The sequence below is a fragment of the Rhinolophus sinicus genome, linkage group LG10 (assembly GCF_036562045.2).
Source record: "Rhinolophus sinicus isolate RSC01 linkage group LG10, ASM3656204v1, whole genome shotgun sequence".
NCBI classification, from domain to species: domain Eukaryota; kingdom Metazoa; phylum Chordata; class Mammalia; order Chiroptera; family Rhinolophidae; genus Rhinolophus; species Rhinolophus sinicus.
In genome coordinates, this window is record NC_133759.1 from 27,378,408 (window position 1) to 27,403,770 (window position 25,363).

The following is a 25,363-nucleotide window of genomic DNA, read 5'->3' on the forward strand; positions in this document are numbered from 1 at the left end:
GTCTCTTGAGAGAAGTTTTCAAAATTCAAGCTGTGCCTTGCATACATTGGTGTCTGAATGTACTCTATCCACGAGGCATAGGAACCTGGACGCTAAGAACTTTTTACAAATTTGACCCCAGGCAAGGGATAATCCTACTGTCCTTGGCAACAGGAAAAAAACAAAAAACAAACAAAAACCCCTCAAAATTCTGGATAATCACATATTTCAGTCTGCACAGGATTTCTACAGGAAGAAGCCCTATTGAAGATAAGCGCACAATAAAAATTTTAAAAATATTACAAAATACATGAGAAAATGGCTTACCTTTCACAAGAATTAGACGAACAAAAAATTACTACATGATGAACTTGAGTTAATAAAATAAAAATGGGGACATACAATGAGATAGTATATTTGAACTATTTAAATTCAATTCAGAAGCTTGATCTAATGGACAAAAAAATAAGGAACTGGAACTATTAAAAAAACCCTCAAAGACTGGGAAATGAGCAGAGATCTGAAAAAGCATCAAATAAATTTTTATGTATATTTGATAAAAAATAGTTAATAAGGATCTATAATATGTGTATAATTAATTCAGAAGTTTGATCTAATGCACATATGTAAAACCTGGAACTAAAAATTTTATGCAAAAAATTATATACATTCTATTCAAACACACAAAGAATGTAGTCAAATTGAGCCTCAACCAACACTGAAAAATCAGTAATATAATTTTATAGAACTAAATTGTGAGACAACCCATGAACATAATTAGAAATCAATAGCAAAGAGTTAGCTTTAAAAGTCCCATATAGTCTGAATAACAATTTTTCAAGATTTCAACACTTAAAAATATATATATACACATATATATGTATATATATGTGTATATATATATTATATAGCAAAGAAGTTGCAAATTAATGAGCTAAGTGTCTAAGTCATCAAAGAGGAAACTAGAGTAGCCTCCTTCAAATATGAAAGTATGTTCTACCTTACTCAAGGAAATAGAAATTAAAAAAAAAAATTACACAGCATTTCATACTCGCCACTAAGCCCCCTTCCACTCAATTTTCACAAGTTTAGAAACATGGGTGAGAATTGTTGGTGAAGACCTGGGGAAAGAACACAGAACACTGCCAAATAATAAATTGGTATAACTGCTTTAGAGAAGAATTTGGCAATATATATTAACTTTGCAGGTGCAGAAGACCTTTGAGCAAGTACAGTTCTATGTATCTTACCCAGAGAAATTCTTGCGCATGTTCACAACAAAGCATGGGTTTGATTTCTCATTGCTCACTAATTGTAATAACGAGAGATGCAAAGCAACTAAGTAGGGAAATGGATAAATCAACCCAAAGGATGACAAACTGACTTATAATACAATAGAATTCTATTAAACAGTTTAAAATAAATATATAGGATTTACATCTATTATCATCGATAAATGTTGAAAAGAAAAACTCAGTGAGAATGTAGAAAGCTACAAAGGAAGAATGAAATCTTAGCTACAGTATATACGATCTGTGTGACCTAAGACAAGTTATTGATGTGCCTCAGTTTTCTCATCGTAGAGATGATAATAGTATTGGGCTCACAGAATTATGGCAGGATTAAATGAACTGATCCAAGTAATGTACCTAGAACAGTGCCTGGCACTGAGAAACCCCTGTGTAGGTCTGTTATTATTATTACAAAAAATAGCATCTAAGAAAAATCTTATGCACCAACTTTAGAAGAGTAAGGAGGAAATGGGGAGGGAGCAAGTGGGAATTAAATTGTAGTAGGGCTTTGGCTTTATCTGATTTGAAACATAGAAATTAAGCAAATATGGCAAAATGCTACAAAAGATACAGTTTCCAGGAGGTATCAATTATATTCATTCTAAACATTTTTATATATAAAAAAGTGTCCTAATGTAAAAAGAAGTCTCCGGGACATAAACTATTCAAGCTTTCCTTTCCTTTTTGTAAAATGGGGTTGAACGTATCTGCCTCATGAGATTGCAATAAAGATCAGAGACAAGGCACACAAATATATTAAGCACTGCATCACGCATGTAGTTTGTGCTTAACAAATGTAAGCTAAATATTAATTTGATATAAATCAGTTATTTTAAAAAATGTAAAGTAGAAAATAAATTTACAAGTAATTCCACTACTCACTGAATTTATTTCCAGTCCTGTGTTTGTGTGTGTGTGTGTTTCCCTTTTTGTCCTAAATAAGAATCATGTAATATATAGAATTCTGTTATCCTGAGTTCTTCATTTGAAATAACCTGAACTTTTCCCATGTCATTAAATATTCATTAAAATCATGATGCTTAATGACCTATTACTTCTTACATTTCTGTTTTCTTGAGATCCTTTTTTCCTGTCCTTTTCTCTATGTTCCATGGTTTGGGTGATTTATAAGGTATATGTACTAATTTAAATTCTATTTGAAAATGTAAAATTTCAAAGGCCCATTTAATCTAGTTTTCTGCTTATTAGTCAATATTGACAGTTTCCTCTACCATTTTAGTATCTTCTTTCCCTACCTGCATCTTTAAGATGAAAAATTTTGTATATTTCAAAGGCTCTGATATTTTTGGATGTAACAAAAAAGCTACTAGGCATAGTGGAGCTATTATTCTGCTTTAAAGCAATGCCTATGCAGTAGAGGGAAAATTGTTCCATTTTCTTAGGTACCTTCCCACTCTGAATCAGAGAGCACACTGTGAGTTTGGGATAAGGGGCTTCCATCAGTGTGGGTCTCTCAAAACACTCAAGTTGTCTGTTGAGTATATTTGAAAATCCAATCCCATTTACTTGCGTTTTAGTGGAAAATCCTTTCTTGTGATAATAGGTCAGTGGTTGATCCTAATTTTCAGTGATAGTTAAGCTGTCACATTATGTCTTTATCTTGGCCTTCATATAAACATCAGTGGGGGGAATGGGAGAGGCTGCATCAAGCATTGCTATTCTGAAGAACTCTTATATTGTTCCAGTATTCTTAAATTTAGTGAGGGAGAGAAATAAGTAAAAAAATGTAGCTGAAGAAAAATACTGACATCCTGATTCTTTTCCATTGAACTCATACTTGATTTTCTATTACTTCTTTAAATATTATTTTATTCTTCAGCACTGGAAATTAAATGATATTGTATTCGGACTTGAGGAAATGAATATGTAGATTAAAAAATGATTTAGAAAAAGACACATATCAGGTCAACCCTACTCCTCTTTGAAATAAGGACCAGAAGTCACAAAAACCAGTTCACATAGTTTTGGAAGTAGAACTATGTATTTCTATCTGCAGAAATACCTTAGAGTAAAATAACTCTATTAAAAGTCTTCTCTCTTCTTCACAGTTTCCCTCTTCACATAAAAATAAGAGAAATTGATGTTCTGAAGGTTCTGGAGATCATTTGTTCTTACCATCTTATTTTTCACAGAAGAAATAATGAGGCTTGGAGCCAGGATTAGATTTTTAAATTCATGATTCCCAGTCCACTGTTCTTCCTAGTACATCATGATGCCTCATCAAAGAGAAGCAATTAAGTAAAATTCGAAGTTTAGAATATATTCTCTCTAGGGTTATTTCTTACACTAACATCTATGAATCAGGGTAGGTTGACTTAAAAGAGTAACTCAACTGGAACCACCTCAATTGCATAATGTCATTGAGTTAAAAGGTTGAAAAAAAAAGAAGTGCTGGAGTTAAAGGTTACTTGTGAAAAGTCTCACCAACTTGGCTAATTAGAACACTATGTAAATGACAGAATTCTTAAGATATTAGGAAGTCAGTTTTGCTTCTGACTGTCTTTTAGAAAGTAAACCAGAAAAGAAATTTTGAACATTTAATCACAAGTTATTTATATACCCAACCTAGAGAGTGGTATTGCTTTTTCTCAGTTTAAGAAATCATTACATTTCTTAAAAGTTGCATGTAAAGTGAAATTGTTTACTGAGTTTTTTGCATCATAACATTGGAAGTACATGGCTGTGGTTAAAATCCTCCAGTGGTTAAAAACTTTTGGACGAAGTGGATTAAACAAGAGGGATATCATGGCACGTATATTACTGTATGAAAAAGAATTGCATTCTGATGGTACAAAAAATGGAAAGAACAGAAAGATAAAAAAAATGTTCTACTAATGAGTTAGGGCAATTCTGACCCAGTTTTCACTTATGATGAAAGACATGTCAACACACTAAGGTATTATTTCTTCAGCACACCTACATTTCAGGTGCAAGGCAGTTTTCTTAAAGGAATTGTTAACTGAATCCTCTTCAATTAGAAAACAATCTTAGAGTTCATCTAGCTCCAGGGTGTTTTTGTTTGTTTTGTTTACCAGGAACCCATGAAAGAACATCATGGAATATACAAACTATCTAAAATTTCATGCAAACTTATACCCATTTGCATATGGGTATATGAATTTATCATTGGAGATCTACAACTTCCATTCCTTTTCCAAGAGGGCTTATGACTCAAGAAGGATTGAGACTCAGTGAGAATCAGTCACATACATCATTTTAAAAGAGATAATTTGGATAGATATGGTTTGACCAAATTTCCTACGTCATACAGGGCTGTGGTTAGAACAGAGGATCCCCAACTTTCAAGCTAAAAACTGTTCTACCATGTTCTTTTATGAACTGTATTTTTGAGGTCCATAATTTAAAGTTTCTGTCACTCTGTGGAGTACCAAGCATCAAAAATAACGTTAGTAATTTATAAAATACCTTTTCAGTAAAATCTTCTAGTGAAATTTGAATAAATATTTAATAAAATAAATAATTTTCTCAAACCAGGAGCCAAAAAGTAGAGACATTAGATAAGTCAGGGATAAATTTATTAATACTTCAGATTATGTGATTTTCTTTCAAAGAAACTTGAAGAAATTAATTAAAACTTATTAGATATATATATTAGAGGTATCTATAAAATATTATTTTCAAGTCATTAGATTTTATTTTACCAATAATGGAATAAAATTAATGGAAAATGGATCCCATTCACATACATACAATGTAGAGTGGTTAGAAACAAAATAAGAAATATGTACAAACTGTGTGAAGGAAACTACATAATTTCTCTTAATTATATTTTTTAAAATTGAAATAAATGGAGATTAAATACCATAGCCTTGGATGACCAAAATATCTTAATGTTAAAAAAGTATTAATTTCACCAAAATAATTTCTGAAATTAACTCCAATTAAAATGTCATTTAATATTTTTAGAGGTAAGGTTTTTTTCTAACATTGATGTAAGTACATGGGTTAGAATGGCCCTGTTCTACTTGCTGTACCAAAATTTAAACAGTACAATAATTAAAATTCTGCAATATTGGTATAAAATTAGATTGTCAGTGAAGAAAAATGAAACCTAGCAATGCTCATAAGTATATGTAATAATTAAGATTAAAATGCCATATTTAATTAGTGGTAATAAATAGGTTGTTTAATAAATGATAGTGGCAAACTTATCAGGTACATACATACATACATACATACATACATACATGTAAAAGTGCAGGAAGTTGGATCCAAGCCTCAGTCAGATATATCAGAGTTCTCCTGACCACCAAAAGTAAACCTGTTTTTCTCTTCTTTGGATCCTTACATTATCTTTGGGTCCACCCTAAAATTAGTGTTTCCTATGTGAGATATGTCTTCAACTTTGAACTCATTTAAGAACAGAAGCATTTTGCATGCCCTGAACCAGAAACACAGTCTCCCTGATCTTAACAACCACACAACTCAGGACAATCAAATAGGGTAGAAAGAAAGAGGTCAGAGGTAGGCAAAATTTCTAATAACTGAAGTCATAGGATCTTCTGGGAGGAGCACAGGAAGCCAATGAATGGTCAGCAAAGCATTCCCTCAAAACAAAGGCTCCTTGCAGAAAATAGTCAAAGGAGTTCTCTCTTCCAAAGTCTAGGTCCCGAATCTGGCTCAAGATATTTAAGAGACAAGAGTATTCTTCTAGGGCTGAAAGGCCAAAATGAGACAGAGGATCAGCTCCTTGGAGAGTTTTAAATCTAGTGAGTGGTAATCAGTGTCAACCCAATTTTATCTCCAGCTAGAAGATGGTAGTAAGTCTGAGACAATTACTGAGACAGAAACACGAAAAAATAATCAGGATAGGGAGTGAAGGTGAGCCTTCTCTTGTATCCTTGTAAGACTGAAACAATTGCTTATAATTCTCTTCTATAATACTGCCACATAGTAAGAAATTAAAAATGTATTAATAATTGACTAATTCACTGCAACATCATACAAATTCCAAGACACGGAGAAATATGGCCTCTAAAATCTACATATTTATATAGTGAGTTTATATGATGTTGTGATTTATAATATATATTTGGTCTTTATTCTCATTTCTGGCATAGAGCTTCTTGAGGTTTCCCAAGATATGACGGTGATAAAGGTGTTTTTGTGACATTAATGAGGTAATTTTTGAAAGCACAGAAGGATGGGGTCTGGTTGCCAGGAAAACCAACCTCGTGATTAGAAGGTTGGACTTTCAGTCTCATCCCTTGACCTCTGTAGAGAGGACAGGGACAGAAGGTTGACTCAATTGCCAAAGGCCAATGATTGAATCAATCATGCCTCTATAATGACATCTTTATAAAAGTCCCAAAGGACTGGCTTCTGAGAGCTTCTCCATTGGTGAATACATGCAAATTTGGTGAGAATGGCATGCCTGGAGAAGGTATGGAAGCTCAGTGTTTGTTCCCACATACCTTGTCCTATGCATCTGTTCTATCTGGCTGTTCCTGAGTTGCATCCTTTTACAATAAATTGGAAATCTAGTGAGTAAATGGGTTTCCTGAGTTCTGTGAGCCATTCTAACAAACTAATGAAACCTAAGGAGAGGGTCATGGGAACCTCTGATTTATAGCTGGTAGATCAGAAGCACAGGTAAGAAACTAAGCTTGTGACTGGCTTCTGAAGTTGGAAAGGGGAGCAGTTTTGTAGGACTGAACCATGAACCTGTGGAATCTGACACTATCTCTGAGTAGATAGGTGTCAGAATTGAGGTGAATTGTAGGAGACCCAGTTGGTGTCCAAGGAATTGCTTGTTGATATGGAGACCTCCCCTGCCAACAATGGAATTGGGTCTAGAACCTAATTTAGTATAGGAGGAATTACATGAAAGATAGTAAAAGGATTACAATATCTTATATACTAGACACTTTGACAAAGTCCAGATAAAAGTTATGCACTGACCATTATCATCACTAGGAAATAACAGCCTCAGTCATAAAGGATTGTCTGCTCAACATTTTTTAGCCTCAGGCATATGACATTGTGGTTCTGGTTTTTACTTTCATCATCAAAATTTATTTGTTTGTGTGATTTGCTTGTTTTATTAAAAAAAAATGAGTATGACTGGAGAAAGCTATGCTTTGCTAACAGTAATATAAATTGTTTCTGATGATGTTATTTAAAGCACTGGGTTGTATTACATCAGCATTTAGGTTAATTCCTTCTCAGTGGACCTCCTTGGGTCATTAGGAATATACCATGTCTAAATAAATTTGTAGATGTGATGGAGATTAGAAAAGGATAGGAAAGTGAAAATGGATGGATACGGAAGGACCAAATAGTTGCTGGTTCGAAACTTTTTATAACGAGGAGTATTCAATTCCCTAAATGTCCTAAGACTTTTTAAAACCATCCTACTCAAAGTGTGGTACGGGACCAGCATTACCAACTTCGGTGGCTTGTTAAAAATGTGGGGTCTGGGGCTCCATCTCACACTTACTAAATTAGAATCGGTATTTTAAGGTGATCCTCAGGTGATTGCTGTGCATGTTAAAGTTCAAGACCCTGTTAAAAAAAAAAGTCCAGGAGTTCCTCACTAGCATCCATTTCAATGATTGAAAACCTTCATTTTAGACTTTTTCTCCCCTTTATTTCATGTCTTTCTAAGAATGAAAAGCTACAGATAAGGGTTACTTAAAAAATTTTAATAATCCTTTATACAGAATCTGAAAAATCAGAGTGCTAGTCAATTTTATCTTCTCGAGGAAATTTTGACACAGTTATTGAAATAATCAGCTTGCATTATTATGAGCCTGGTCGTATTTTTTTCCTTACTTGATGCTGTAAATGCTAAGCAGTTAATAACTAAGAGCCTTTCAAATCAACAAGCTTTTATGATGTTTTATCCAACAAGGATCAGGAGATTTAGGATTAAAATTGTCAATGAAAATTTGAAACGATATTTGACTTACTCCTTTTTTCCTATTCTAGATTTTTGGGCTTTCTTTCTTTCTTTCTTTTTTTTTTTTCTTGTTAGTGATACAGATACACTTTTAGGCATTTACAATGGCTGAGCATACTCCAGCCAAAGGATTAAAAGATAAAATAGCTTCTCTTTATTATAAATTACTCTCATCTCTATCTAACCTTTGAAGCAGACCATTTAGTTTTAACGTTTAGCATGTTATGGCCTTAGAAATAGAGATAGCTTAGAGAAAGAATATAAGGTAGCATTTTAGCTACAAAAGGGAGCTACTGACCAAGATACAGTCTAGCTGAGGAAGCACACAGCTTGGTAAGCGGAACTCCACTATTATGTTCACATAAGGAGCATAGACTGTTATAGTGAGAAAGGTGCAGAGAGAGTTACCATATCCCCACCTTTCGGCTAACTCCATTTGACCTGATGATGTTTGAGAAGGACATGAGGATTCACAGAAGTAGTTTAATAAATATTTTTATAAATTCTACTGTTTTTATAATGTACACATAAAGATGTTATTGCAGATACTTTTTGGTTTTGTTGTTTTGGTTGTTTAAAATCCTATGTGCAGAAGGGATTCTCCATTGTATGTATAGTAGTGGAGAGACACAGGGCCCCACTTCTCACCATGGAAGTATAAAATGGGGAGGGTCTCTCCTTGCTCCAGGAGTCATTGTCTGAGAATGTGACTTAAACTTGGCCAATCAGATTCTCCCTTCAGGGCCTGTGAATTAGAGATGAACAGAAGGTCTAGGCCTCAGAGAATCTACAAAGACAGAAACATGTCCAGACCATCCTTGCAAAATGTCAGCATCTGTGCTTCTTGCACTGAGGTATCTGGAGCTGCCTTGGCTCATGTTATTTTTCCGGTTTTGTTCTCTGTCCTTCTAATTCTGAGTCTACATGTTCTGCTAATATATTCCTTTTCTGTTTTTGCTTACAATCAAGAATCATGACTGACTGAAATACCACCTCATCACTAGACTTGAATAGTATTGCTGTTTCAATTCTGCACAGATCATCGATGTAAATTTGAGGAAGTGGCTGCAGTTCGAGTTATCACTCAACTAGTGATTAAGAGTAGAGGTGGTGGTGGTAGTGGTAATGGTAGTTGTCAGCTGCAGAGATGTACCACGTACCAGAAACTATGGTAGCTATGTCAACTTGAGTATCTCTCATTCTTAAAAATGCTAGGAGGGTCAGTGCTATCACCTCCGTTTTGCAGATGAGGAAACTGATATTGTTGTATAAAAAGTCACATGCTGAATTTACCTTGGCCACAATCACGTGCCTAATAAATCCCCAAAGCAAGATTCAAACCCAAATCTTTCTAGCTTAAATCTAGCTTGTATTCTATTCAGTATCCTAATGGAGCTCTTTAAGGACCAATTCAATATCACTAATTGAACTTTATGTATGTCATTCATTGAACTTTATGTGATCATAATTATATATATCCCTACATTAATTGAGATGTAAGAAACTTTTCACACATCTTTAAGGGGTTAAGTCTTCTTATTGAAAATAAAGGCCCTCTAAAGAGATTATTGTCAAACGTTTCTTTGCAGCCAAAATAAAAATTAAAACTTCAAAAGCACACTTAACTCAGTTGTGATATGTCTCTTTAATACCATATTAAATTGTGCCCTTGAAGCACTATGTCAAAATTCCATAAAAGTTTTATATATCCCAACAAGCTTGTAGGGTAAATGTTATATCTATCTTCTTTTTAAAAAAAATAAATTTATTGGGATGACAATGGTTAGTAAAGTTACATAGGTTTCAAGTGCACAATTCTGTAATACATCATCTACCGTGTTTCCCTGAAAATAAGACCTAGCCAAACAATCAGCTCTAATGCATCTTTTGGAGTAAAAATTAATACAAGACATGGTGTGGTATGGTATGGTGTGTGGTGTGGTGTGGTATGGTACCTGGTCTTACTTTAAATGAGACCGGGACTTATATTAATTTTTGCTCCAAAAGATGCATTAGAACTGATGGTCTTTCTAGGTCTTATTTTCGGGGAAACACGGTATCACATTGTGTGCTCACCACCCAGAGTCAGTTCTTCCATCACCATTTGACCCCCTTTACCCTCTGCTACCATCTTCCCTCCCCCCTTACCCTCTGGTAACCACTAAACTGTTGCCTGTGTCTATGAGTTTTTGTTTCTTTATTTGTTTGTCTTGTTCTTTTGTTGCTTTCAGTTTTATATCCCACATATGAGTGAAGCCATATGGTTCTCGACTTTTTCTCTCTGACTTATTTCGCTTAGCATAATAATCTCAAGATCCATCTATGTTGTTGCAAATGGCAGTATTTCATTTTTCTCATGGCAGAGTACTATTCCGTTGTGTACATCTTCTTTATCCTATCATCTGTCGAAGGACATTTTGGTTATTTCCATGTCTTGGCCACCATAAATAATGCTGCAATGAACAATGGAATACATAAATCTTTACGGATAAATGTTTTCAGGATTTGGGGGTAGATATCCAGGAGAGGGATTGCTGGGTCATATGGTAATTCTATTCTTGATTATTTGAGGAACCTCTACACTGCCTTCAGTGATTGCACCAATCGACATTCCCACCAACAGACATATCTTCTATATTAGCCCTTGAATGGGATATCTCCTATATGTGTGCGATTATGAGGCTATGAGAAAATTGCTGGTTTTTCAGAGGCTGACTCAAATAAAAATGCTTGGGAATATATATTATTTTGAAGATACGCAAAAGCATATAATTTGTTGTCCAGCACTACAACTAAACCTTGAAGGCAATACTTTTAAAGCCATTTTTAAATAACCTTCCCATAGAAAATGATACGTATCACTAGTCATGGTACTTTCTTTTTTAGAAGTAATTGTTATAATAAAATGGTAATGAGGGAAGGTGGTCAAATATACGGTGATGGAAAGACACAATGCAATATATAGATGATGTATTATAGACTTGTACACTTGAAACCTATATAATTTTACTAACTAATGTCATCCCAATAAATTTAACCAAAATAAATAAAATTTAAAAAATAAAATGGTAATGATTATAATAGCTGGTTATAATATTTATTGAGCAGTTACTAAGTGACAGGCACAGAGCTAAATGTTTCACACAGTTTGCCTAATTTAATATTGGTGGCTCCAATGCAGTAGGCAGTAATATTATTGACACATTACAGGTGAAAATGAAGCAGAGCAAAACATCTCCCCCTATTTCCTGGTGTTCTATAGGCAAAGGATCACTGCTCAAGAAAGAAATTTATGCCACACTGTAGCCTTAGGATGAAGTCCAAACTCTAAAGTTAACGTGAATGGTCTTTAAAGACCTGGTCCCTGACTATCTACTCTTTAGCCTGATCACCTTACTACCACTCCCTCCCCCAACACCACTTTGTTTGTTCTAGTTAACTACTGCATATAGTCATGTCCCTGCTGTCACACATGCCCATTCTATTCGTTCTTTAAAACTCAGCTCATCTGGGAAAATCCTTTGCTGATATTCTGGTTATATTTAGTCGCCACTCCTCTATACATGTCACACTGTCATATGTCCATTAAATTATTTGTCTTTTTTTCCTACTGGACTTTAAATTCCATAACACTAATTATGTGACTTGTTTTGGTATCTCCAGTGCCTAATATAGGATGCAGCATGCACTCAAAAAGTATTTTTTGAATGAATGACCAAATCTTAAGTGACCACCCGATTTGTTCCTCTCTCAGTCTTCTTGCCAGAAAGAATTTACTAAGCAGCGATTCCCTAATTTTTTATAATATTCAAAATTATTAGAAGGAATTCTACTAATCTAGGTTCTTGTCCCATGATTGTCATTTAGTAATTGAATAACCTTGAAGATTGATTGACTCAACATTTTTTAAAAAACATATTTGCTGGAGTGATGTCATAGCAATGGGGGAAGTGGGGCATACTTTTTGAGTTCTCCTCTGGATCTTATCACAAATGGGACATCTATAACCTATCAAAGGACTCTCTGCTCATCATGCAGAATAGCTAAGAGACTCGTGCAAGGATTACTTGAAGGTGGGCAAATTGGGCGAGCAGGGGAAGAGGGAAGGGAACAGAGTGGAGATGCAGTCTGCACCTTCGGCTGTGGGGACGTGGCCCGCATCTGTGGCGGTGGAAACGTGGCCAGCATCTGCAGCTGCAGAGACGCAGGGGATCCAAGGACGGAACAGAGAACACAAAAGCCAGAAGGTGGTCTCTTTCCCTGCGTCCCACAGCTGATCTCTCCCGCCAAGGGGGCAGCATATCCAGCATTTGAGGCAATAACCTCAGCTGAGACCTCCAGTTGGGCCCTAGGCCGGACAAAGGACACAAACTCCATACCTGGGCCCCTCCCCCGTTCTTCCAATCCAACCCCGCTCTTCCAGAGACTTAAATTGGCCCCTGAACTGAGGAGTAGAGTCAGATTACAGAGGAGCCTTAGTGCTCAGGCTCTGGGAAGACTGGTGTGCAGCTCTGACCCAGGGAAGAGGCTGGGAAGAGTGTGATTTTTGCTGGGCTAGGAGGGAAGAGACTCCTCCACCCCCAGCCACCACCTTTTCCGGCCTGTGGGAAGAATGTGACACGGCTGGGCTGGGAGAGAGAAGACCCCTTCATCCCCAGCCCCCACACTTTCTGGCCTGCCTAGGGCGGGGCAATTACAACTGCGGAGGCACTCCCAGGGATCAGCAGTAGGCGGTAGATGCAGCTCTAGGCTTTCAGCAGCTCAGAAATCTCCCGCCCGCCACACACACACACACACACACACACACACACACACACACACACGGAAGAAGTTCCCTAAGACTCAGGAGAACTAGACACAGGGCTGGTGGTGCCACTCTCAGTGTGCATATGTGCAGGCAAGAACAGAAACTGCACTGACTTTGTAGAAACTACCATCTAGACCCCTTAGCCCCACGGATCTAAGTCTGCAGTTCCAACGTCACTCTGGGCACCAGGTGACTGGCTCTGCCTGCACAATACACAGAGGACTCTTTGGTACAACAGAGGACAACCTGGAGATTACTTGGTGGTCTTAAGCCAAGACTGGTGCTGCTTTTTGTTTTGTTTTGTTTTGTCTTTATATCTTTGATATCTTTGCCTGTGTTGAGTGGGGGTTGTCAGTTGTTTTTACATGTGAAGGTATTTGATATTTTTCTTTGTTGTTGTTGTTGTGCTTGGTGATTTGCTTTGTTCTGAAATTGCCCTGCCAGGGCCCAGCTTAAGAGGCACAAGATTCAACATATCCAGAGGCCAACTCCAGACCAAACCAGAGTACTACTGGGTTTGACCTACAAGTGACACACCCAGAGGGAATTCTCTACAGGCACAAGAGCCCATAGAGGCCAAACCACATTTAAGCGGTCAACCCTCATGCAACAGAACACCCTGCAGTGGGCAGAGCCAAGTCTCACAACTAGTCAGCCTATGAGTTAATCACACCTACTCACAAGCGAAAAGCAATTAAAGATCTTCTTTAACAGGAAAATATACACAACACAAGAGTCACCTGTGGAGCACACGCAGAGGAGAAGAACGAAGTAGTGCCAGTCAAATGTAAAGGACACATACTACATAAGATAACCTGGCAAGAAGTAAGCACTCTAGGGAATCTACCTAATACATCGAAGCAAACGCAGAGAGTCAGCCAGAATGGGGAAACAAAGAAACATGTCCCAAATAAAAGAACAGAATAAACCTCCAGAAATGGAGCCAAATGAAACAGAGGTAACCAACCTATCAGAGACAGAGTTCAGAACACTGATGATAAGAATGTTTAAGGAGTTTAGAGAAGACATAAAGAAGGATAGAGAAATCATAATGAACAACCAGTTAGAACTAAAGAACACAATTACTGAAATAAAGAACTCACTTGAAGGAATTAACAGCAGGTTAGATGAAGCAGAGGATCGAGTCAGCGACTTAGAAGACAAGGTAGCAGAGATCACCCAAACAGAACAACAGAAAGAAAAAAGAATAAAAAACAATGAAGATGGTTTAAGAGACCTCTGGGATAAAATCAAGTGCAACAACATGCGCATCATAGGAATACCAGAAGGTAAAGAGAGGAAGCAAGGGATTGAGAACATGTTTGAAGTAATAATGTCTGAAAACTTCCCTAACCTGATGAAGGAAACCAACATACAAGCCCAAGAAGTGCAAAGAGTTCCAACCAGGAGAAACCCAAACAGGCCCACACCAAGACACATTATAATTAAAATGGCAAAGGTTAAAGACAAAGACAGAATCCTAAAAGCAGCATGAGAAAGACAGAGGGTTACATACCAAGGAACTCCCCCCATAAGACTATCAAATGACTTTTCTACAGAAACATTGGAGGCCAGGAGGGAGTGGCAGGAGATACTCAAAGTGATGGAAAACAAAGGCCTACAACGTAGATTGCTTTATCCAGCAAGGCTATCATTTAAAGTTGATGGAGAGATAAATTGCTTCCCAGAAAAGAATAAGCTAAAGGAATTTATTACCACCAAGCCAGCATTGCAAGAAATACTAAAAGGACTTCTATAAATAGAAGAAAGATGAAAACAATCTAACTACAAATTTTAAAATGGCAATAACTATGTGCCTATCAATAATCACTTTAAATGTAAATGGATTAAATGCTCCAATCAAGAGACATAGGGTGGCTGAGTGGATAAGAAAGCAAGACCCTTGTATATGCTGTATACAAGAGACTCACCTCAGATCAAAAGACACACACAGGCTGAAAGTGAAGGGTTGGAGTAAGATATTTCATGCAAATGGAAATGAGTAAAATGCTGGAGTTGCAAAATTTATATCTGACAAAATGGACTTTAAAATGAAGAACATATTAAAAGACAAAGATGGGCACTATATAATAATAAAGGGATAGATCCAACAAGAGGACATAACCCTAGTAAACATCTATGCACTGAACATAGGAGCACCTAAATAAATAAAATAAATATTGACTGACATAAAGACAGAGATCAACAGTAACACTATCATAGTAGGGGATTTCAACACACCTCTGACAACAAGGGACAGGTCTTCCAGACAGAAAATCAATATGGAAACAACAGCATTAAATGACACATTGGACCACTTGGATTTAATCGATATTTTCAGAGCATTTCACCCCAAAGCTGCAGAATACACGTTCTTCTCAAGTGCATATGGAACATTTTCCAAAATAGACCACATATTAGGCCACAAAACAAGTCTTGATAAATTTAAGAAAATTGAAATCATACCAATTGTCTGCTCTGACCACAGTGCTATGAAATTAGAAATGAACTACAGGATAAAAACTGGAAGACACACCAATTCATGGAGGCTGAATAACATGTTACTAAATAATGAATGGGTCAACCAGGAGATCAAGGAAGAAGTCAAAAGATATCTCGAGACAAACGAAAATGAAAACACGACGACCCAAAATCTATGAGATGCCGTGAAAGCAGTCCTAAGAGGGAAATTCATAGCATTGCAGGCCTACCTAAAGAAACAAGAAAAATCACTAATCAACAGTTTATCTTCACACTTACGGGATCTGGAAAAAGAACAGCAAAATAAGCCCAAAGGGAGTACAAGGAAGGAGATAATAAAGATCAGAGCGGAAATAAATGAAATAGAAACCAGAAAAACAATACAAAAGATCAATGAATCCAAGAGTTGGTTCTTAGAGAAGATAAACAAAATTGACAAACCTTTAGCCAGACTCATTAAAAAAAAAAAAAAAGAGAGGACCCAAATTAATAAAATCAGAAATGAAAGAGGAGAAATGACAACAGACACCACAGAAATACAAAAATTTTTAAGAAATTACTATGAGCAACTATATGCCAACAAATTTGACAATCTGGAAGAAATGGACAATTTTCTAGAGGCGTACAACCTTCCAAGGCTAACTCAAGAAGAAACAGAAAACCTGAATAGACTGATTACCACCAGGGAAATTGAATCAGTAATCAACAATCTCCCAACAAACAAAAGCCTTGGACCAGATGGCTTTACAGGTGAATTTTACAAAACGTTCAAAAAAGAATTATCACCTATTCTCCTCAAGCTCTTCCAAAAAATCCAGAAGGAGGGAAGGCTCCCAAATACTTTCCACGAAGCCACTATCACCCTGATCCCCAAATCAGACAAAGACACCACAAAAAAAAGAAAACTACAGGCCGATATCTGTGATGAACATAGATGCAAAAATCCTCAACAAAATATTAGTGAAGAGAATTCAGCAATACATTAAAAAGATCATACACCATGATCAAGTGGGATTCATCCCTGGTATGCAAGGGTGGTTCAACATGCGCAAATCAATTAATGTGATACACCACATTAACAAAATGAAACTATAAAAATCACATGATCATATCAATAGATGCAGAAAAAGCATTTGATAAAATCCAGCAGCCATTTATGATAAAAACCCTTAAGAAAGTGGGAATAGAGGGATCATATCTCAACATAATAAAGGCCATATATGATAAACCCACAGCTAACATCATACTCAATGGGGAAAAGCTAAAACCATTCCCCTTAAGATCAGGAACAAGGCAAGGTTGCCCACTTTCTCCACTTCTATTCAACATAGTGCTGGAAGTTCTAGCCACAGCAATCAGACAAGAAAAAGAAATAAAAGGCATCCAAATCGGTAAGGAGGAAGTAAAATTGTCATTATATGCAGATGACATGATACTATATATAGAGAACCCTAAAGACTCCACCAAGAAACTATTAGAGCTGATAGATGAATTTAGTAAAGTAGCAGGATACAAAATTAATATTCAGAAATCAGTTGCATTTGTATATACCAATAATAAAACATCAGAAGGAGAAATTAAAAAAAAAATCCCATTTACAATTGCTTCAAAGACTATAAAATACCTGGGAATAAATTTAACCAAAGAAGTAAAAGATCTGTACTCAGAAAATTATAAGACACTGAAGAAAGAAATGAAAGAAGATACAAATAGATGGAAACACATACCATGTTCATGGATAGGAAGAATTAATATAGATAAAATGTCCATACTGCCTAAGGCAATATGCATATTCAACACAATTCCTATGAAACTACCAACCACGTTTTTCACAGAAATAGAACATATAATCCTAAAATTTATATGGGACCATAAAAGACCCCAGATAACCTCAGCAATCTTGAGAAATAAGAACAAAGTGGGAGGTATAACAATACCTGACATCAAATCATACTACAAGGCTACAGTAATCAAAACAGCATGGTACTGGCATAAAAACACACACATAGATCAATGGAACAGAATAGAGTCCAGAAATAAATCCATGCCTATATGGCCATTTAATCTTCGACAATGGAAGCAAGAATGTACAGTGGGGTAAAGACAGTCTATTCAATAAATGGTGCTGGGAAACCTGGACAGACACATGCAAAAAAATGAAGCTGGACCACCTCCTTACACCATATACAAAAATGGCTTAAAGACTTAAATGTAAGATCTGAAACCATAAAATTCCTAGAAGAAAATATAGGAAGAAACTTCACAGACATTACCTGGAGTAAGGTTTTTACTGATATATCCCCTCGCGCGAGGGAAGTAAGAGAAAAAATAAACATGTGGGATTACATCAAACTAAAAAGTTTTTTCACAGCAAAGGAAACCATCAATAAAACAAAAAGGGATCCTACTGAATGGGAAAATATATTTACCAATGATATATCTGATAAGGGGTTAATATCACAAATTTATAAACTCATTCAACTCATCTCCAAAAAAACAAACAACCCAATTAAAAAATGTGCAGAGGACATGAAGAGACATTTTTCTAAAAAGGACATACAGATGGCAAACAGACATATGAAGAAATGCTCAACCTCACTAACCTCATCAGAGAAATGCAAATAAAAACCACAATGAGATACCACCTCACCCCAGTCAAAATGGCTATCATCAATAAATCAACAAACAACAAGTGCTTGCGCGGATGTGGAGAAAAGGGAATGCTTGTGCATTGTTGGTGGGATTGCAGATTGGTGCATCCACTATGGAAAACAGTATGGAGGTATCTCAAAAATCTGAAAATGGAACTACCTTATGATCCAGCAATTCCACTCCTAGGTATCTATCCAGAGAAATCCAAAACTCTAATTCAAAAATCTTTATGCACTGCTATGTTCATTGCAGCACTATACACAATAGAGAAGACATGGAAACAACCAAAATGCCCATCTGTAGATGACTGGATTAAGAAACTGTGGTACATTTATACAACGGAGTATTATGCAGCCATAAAGAAGAAGGAAATCTTACCATTTGCAACAACATGGATGGACCTAGAGAACATTATGTTAAGTGAAATAAGTCAGACAGAGAAAGATAAATACCATATGATCTCACTTATATGTGGAATCTAAAGAAAAGAATAAGTGAATGAACTAATCAGAAATAGTTTTGGAGACATAGAGGAAAAACTGAGGGTTGCTAGATGGGAGGGGGGGTGGGGATAAGGGGGAAGGAGAGGGGATTAGAAAATAGTCGGTAACCACAAGATGGCCACGGGATTTTGAAAATTAATTTGGGGAATGTAATCAATAATGTTGTAAAGATTTTGTAGGGTACCCGATGGACACGTGTCCCATTTGGGAGACCACCTCAGGGATGATGTAGATGCCTGATCACTGCACTGTACACCTGAAGCTGAACAATAATGAATGCCAACTGTAATTATATATATATATATATATACACATATATATATGTATTTATGTATGTATATATATGTATATATGTATATATATACATATGTGTATATTTACAAGAAGCAGAGTACAGCATTAGGAATAGAGACAGTGGAAATGCAATGGCTGTGTGTGATGTCAGAGGGATAATGATGGGGGGAGGCGGGTTCACACAGTGTGAGAGATATAAATGATAAACGTCTAAGTAAAAAACAAAAAAAAATACCGTATTTGCCATGCGCCAGAGGGGATGCAGCAGGAGACAGAGTAGACAAGAACCCCTTCCACCACAGAGCTTGTATAACCAAGAACTGGGTTTTTCACCATAAAACCAGAGTTGGACTAAGGTCCCAGGTCTATGAGTAAAATTCCATGAAACAATAAGTCATACCTCAAGTTCCTTAAAATATATGGTATGGAAAAACGTAAATATATGAAGTAAAATATAACACTAAGCAAATTATTTCATTACCAGCCTCTGACATAGTCTACAAGTATTATTCTTCCTTCTAAAAATAGATATAGAGAAGAGACACTATAATATTTTTTAAAGACCAACTTTGATTTGGTCTGATGCAAAGTACTGGAACTCTCTCTAGCTGTTACTAGTAAGTCCGCCCAGGACAAAAAGAGGGGAAAACAAAACATTTCAAGACAATTAAAAATTGTTAGAAAAGAAGTTCCATTTTATCCCTTGGGAAGATGAATCTGTTCAATACATCTCATGTTAGTCACAACATAAAGAACAATGTATTCTCTAATCAAACTTTATTTCTGTGATGAATTTTTTGACTCATGGTAGTTCGACCAAAAAAAAAGGTAAAACATATCAGTGGACAAATTACATAGTAAAAACTAAATTAGCCTAGATTCTCAGCTGCCTCATTATAAAATTAGGTAGGGAAGGTCATAATTACTTAATTTGTGTCCAAACCTCAGCTGGGGAATGTTTTAAATGAACAAACAATGCAAGTAATTTGAGGGGAAGGGAAAGTCCTTCTAGCCAAGCCTGTAAACTCAATATTGATAGATATAATTAGCATGGTACCTTCCTGATCATATCCTGAGAGGTGTTTGGACAGGAAATCTAATTTTCTTAGGATAAATGTTTAGTTATTTTTATAACTGAGCAAAACATATTAATTCCTTGTCATGCTGTGATCACAGGATGTATTTTATGACACATCCCTTTTGACATTGGATGGTTTCCCTGATGGCTTTTGTGGGCACCCAGCTATGATAAAAACTTGACAGAGCTACTAAGCACACACTGCTGGGTGTGTTCTTCTATTAAAGTCATAAATCATGGAACCTGAAATAGACTTTCAAGTTATAGAGTGAATTTTCTCATGCTGTAGATGAGGAAATTGAGGCCCAGACTGATGAACAAAATTACTGCAAATCTCACAGTTGGTGGAGCCGTGATGATAGGAAATATCCATTGCCTCCAACCCAGTGTTCTCACCATTGTGTTATGTCAGTGCTCTCTTTGTAGGTTGACTTCCAGCTTACAAACCCCCATTCATAACACTGAGACATAATACTAGGACTAAGAGTAGGAGCAGAACGGGGCAATACAGAGCAGTTCACGTGGTTGGCTTCTTTTTTCTTGGAAATTAAAAACCTATGCATGTTTGGTGGAAGAAAAACAGCATCTAGTTTGTACATCTGCAGCAGGACTGGCATCTCGGAAATGAAACAAAAAGCTTTCCTCATATAACTAAATTTGAGAGCGTGAATAAGCTGATTTTCCCCATCTGGAGACTCTCAGACTAGACAAGCCTTACAAATTAATATGAGTGTATAGGTCTGGGGCCCAAAGGCAATTAGGTCAGGTCCAAAAAGGAATCAGGTGACTGACCACAAGTCAGAATTTTAATATGGATTCAAAACAAATGGCAGAGGTCTAATGCTATAATTCACTGAATACCATTAAGACAACCCCAGAGTATGTGATGGAGGAGATTTTAGGACAAAGGTATAGAAAGGGAAACAATACTGAAGGCTGGAAAATGTTTTAATCTAAGTACAGTCCAGACTTTGGTCCACCTTTTAATCAACTTTTCTCTTGCCCCTCATCTCCTTCTGCCTCTCCCCCCTCCCTTTCATTCTCTCTCTCCTTCTCTCTCTCTTTCCTTCCCTCTCCCTCATCTCGTATTCTCTTTATGTAGGATATTTTTGGTTCTACTCTGTCATTTTATATCCACCTTTACTTCTTTTCTGAGGTTTGAGGTCCACAGCAAGGCATAGGAAAAGTGCTTTGATAAAGAAGATAAGAGGGCAATTCTGAGATGAAAATGATCAGAACACATCAGTTACTTTGTGTAGCTCAGGGACAAAATTAAGATGTGTAGGAGCATTTTTAAAGAACCGAGACAGGAGCTTCACTCCCTTGAGACTGCTGTCTCTAGGTCTCCATCTCATTCTCCAAAGATGCTGTTTGAAAGCTTTGTATACATCCCGTGGTGCGAAGGGGCATTTATGAGAGCCAGCCCAGGGATGTGACAAATGCATTCTGCCACTAAGTGCTGGTATGAAAAGTCAGAACATTTTTCTCTCGGGAATCTCTTGTGGCTTTGTCCCTTTGCAGAGGTCTGGGTTTCTTTCAAAAGTTCAACATTGATTTTAGGAGGAAAAGATAAGTGAAAAATTTTCTAGCAAACCAAGAAAACAGATTCTTTTGATTAAATATCAGATTAAGAAAAAAATCCTACATCAGGTATTATGACAATTCTCTAAAGAAAACGATTGTGAGAAGAATGCAGGTATTTTAGAATACAGGGTTATAGCCTTCAGTTTTCATTTTTGATAAAATTCTGGTGGTTGACGTAAGTTAAAAAATGTGTTCATGCGCCAAAGTTTCAGATTCATTTATGCAGAATTATGTAACACTTGGAAAAGCTCCCTTAAACTACTATGTATTATGGGAACACAAAATTTTATAAATTATATTTGTAAATATCCAGTATTTACAAATTATATTTATCGAGAATAAATACCACAGATTCTCAAAGTAAACTAAATGTGGAAAATTTGTCATTATGATAGTTTTCTCTCTCTTCTTTTTAAAGGAAAAAAAATGGTAGGGATATTTTTTTCTATGAACTTGCCACCTAAAATACAAGTGATAATTTTCTTATGATTTAAAATATTGTGATGATTGGCCACAGGCCAGTTGTCCAGTGATTTACATTTACTAGTCCTGCATTGGATATGTCAAGATCAAATCACACTTTACTTATTTCAACACTTCTACAGCCTTGCTGGTCATTTTAAACAGTAAACCCATTGAAATCTTACTCCATTACTCTTTGAAAAAATATCAGGCTATTCCAGGAAACTTTCTCAAAAATCACTTGTAGCATGGACCTCCCCTGGCCCCCACCATCACGGACACAAAAAAAGATGTGAGAAATCGACAGAGGACATATATTTACAGACTCATCTTTCACCTCCTCCAAATTCTAGACAATCTTCCTTTTCACTTAAAAATGGAAAATGTGACAAATGTAAGCCCTTACCAACTTCCCACTTCAGAAGGCTGTTGTCTTCCCTCTCCATTTTTCCAATGACATACCAGATACACGCCATCCAGTGTGCAAGGAGTGCAAACATGGACATGAGCAGAGTCAGGACGATTGTGCTATGCTGGGAATAACGGTCCAGCTTCTGCAGGAGACGCAAAAGACGTAGCAGTCGCACAGTCTTCAGCAGATGCACGAGAGACACCTGTGGTGGGAGACAGAGCAGCACGACTTGGCTCATGGGGTCACTTCAATGCCATGGCGGTTACTTTAACTTACTACCATTCTGGAAAGTTCTTGAAATTAAGTATAATCATGATTCCAACGCTGTTGTCATTTGTACAACCATTTCTATGCTATGCGTTGTCATAGATCAGGAGGTAATAGGATAAAGCAATTTAATTTCTTTGGGTAAATACTTATCTTCCTTAATTTTCTCTACCGGTCTGAATATAATTTTCTATGTTCTATGTTCTGATACACAATGATTGAATATAAATGTCTCTACCCCTTACACAGATTTTGTTTCAATCCCACTTTCCCCTTTCTGTGTAAGGGAATTCTTTATTACAGTAATTCATATAGACTGAAGTAAAGTGGTGAAAAAAACAAGCACGATGTTTTAAAATATTTAGAAGTATAAAACGAGTAAGTTCTGCTTACGAGTACCGATAGCACCTCCTACTGCAGGTAGGACACTAGCTTCCTTTTGAAATTGTCCATAAAGAAAAAACATTTGCCCAACACATGCACATTCTGAGTTTTCTCTCAAGTAAATGGACTTACGGAACCAAAATCAAATGGAACAACAAATTTTAAAAATCTACTGGGTCCTGCCTTTGCAAGCACTAAAGCAATAGACTTGTAGCATAGGTTTTTTTTTCTCGAGTTTAGGGCCCAACTGAAAAATTTGCACCATTGGTGTCCACCAGAATTTTCAATGTCACTATTAAAAACATATGTGATGCACTAATGTACACTCTTTTCCCACCTTCCTAGAGCCTCAAAGCCTTCTAAAATAGAAAAGGAAAACAAAACATTAACTAATATGCAAACAGTTTGAGAAATTCTTTGAGACATTTAAGTGTGTGAGTGGATAAATCACTAAGATACAAACACTTCAAAATTAGTGTAATAATAGACATTCAATAAGTGTTTTCAATTGTAATCTTGTGAATTATTCCATACTGAAATACAGTAATATAAGGTGAACTGAAGAACTTGCTAGAAGGCTCTGCTCTTTATTTCTTTTTGTCATTTTTCTGTGTCAGTTTACTTTCTTTTTCTTCAGGCTAAGTTCTCAACTGTCACTTCTCCAGTTGATTATTAAGGAGATGATTATATGCTACAACTTTGAATTCTCTATTTCGTTGCTTAGAGGAACTACTAGGAGTGGAAATCACTTTATAGGTAGATACATTTGATAGACAGATGACAATATCGTAAGTAAAATGAAACCTGGAAGAGAAGTCCCAAATGGAGGAAGCTATTTGCTGTGGACTGAGTTGTGTTTCTCCAAATTTTATACATTGGAGCCTTAACCCTCAGTATGATCATATTGGAGATGGGACATTTGGCAGGCAATTTGGTTTAAATGAGGTCATGAGGATGGGGTCCTCATGATGAGAATAGTGCCCTTATAAGAAGAGACCAGAGAGCACTCTCTCATATGCTTTCACCTCTCCTCTCCCCTCCCTCCCTCCCTCCCTCCTCCCTCCCTCCTCCCTCCCTCCCTCCCCTCTCTTCCCTCCCTCCCTTTCTTCCCCTCCCTCCCCATTCACATCCCTCCCCTTCCCCTTCTTCCTTTCTCCCCTCCCCCCTTCCTTCCTCCCCTCCCCCCACACCACAGGAGGACACAGCTGTCTACAAACCAGAAGGAGAGTCCTCACCAAGAACCAAATTGTCTGGGACCCTGATCTTGTACTTCCTAGCCTTCAGAACAATGAGAAATACATTTATATTGTTTAAGCCACCAGTTTGTGATGTTCTGTTATAGCAGCCTAAGCAGACTAAAACACTATCCGAACACATAATATTGATGTAGGCAATCTCTCCCATTTTTTTTTTTTTTTCTGATCAGAAAGGGGATATTTGAGGAAGAATGTGGTGCTTCCCTTACATGAGGACAATAGTCATTTTTAAAGGCAAGGGACATGAGCCTGTGTGTCCAGGATGAGGCAGCCCTGATGATTTTGCTCGCACCTTTTAAAAAATATATACACTTATTTCCATCAGAGTCAACAACTTTCTGCTATAAATGTAAGTTTCTTCTCTTGATGAATATCAGAAGAAAGGGACATATTTGACTTAGATAGGATTACATCATTGAAAAAAAGAAAGTATTTTTTACTTTTGGGATGCTGTACTGAATTTTAACTGATAAGAATTATAAGCTACTTATACACAGGTGCATGATAATAACGCATTCATCAAAAGACCCTATGAAATGGCAGTTCCTCCTATTACAAGTAGACATGATGACCTCCTGGCTATCAACTAGGAAGGAGAGAGAGAGAGGGAGAGAGAGAGAGAGAGAGAGAGAGAGAGAGAGAGAGAGAGAGAGAGAGAGATAACTAACATGCACTGAGGGCTTTCCAGGTATTAGATACTTAGCAAGGTATTTTAGAGAAATGTTGCCTTTTTAGGCTGCTCAGAAACCCGGTAGGAATTTTCATGCTTATTTTAGACCCGTTTTGATAACTTCCCCAAAGAAGTCACTCAGATGATGTGATAAAGGAGGATTTGAACTTTTGCCTTTTTTCACTCTATCACACTTACTATGTCTCATTCATAATTTTCTCTCTCATAGTGCTTTTCATAAGGACTTACACATAGTAGGTTTTAATAAATAAATGTTTGAGCAATATAAAAGGCATTTG

At 36.6% G+C, this 25,363-nt stretch overlaps 1 protein-coding gene across 1 annotated transcript in view; it reads right to left on the minus strand.

The window, feature by feature from the left end:
- KCNH8 (potassium voltage-gated channel subfamily H member 8) overlaps positions 1-25,363 on the minus strand; it is a 318,346-nt gene that overhangs the window by 101,728 nt on the left and 191,255 nt on the right. Inside the window, exon 7 of the mRNA XM_019726038.2 lies at positions 22,482-22,689. Within this exon, the coding sequence (XP_019581597.2) occupies positions 22,482-22,689 (208 nt within the window). The remainder of the gene's footprint in view (positions 1-22,481; positions 22,690-25,363) is intronic.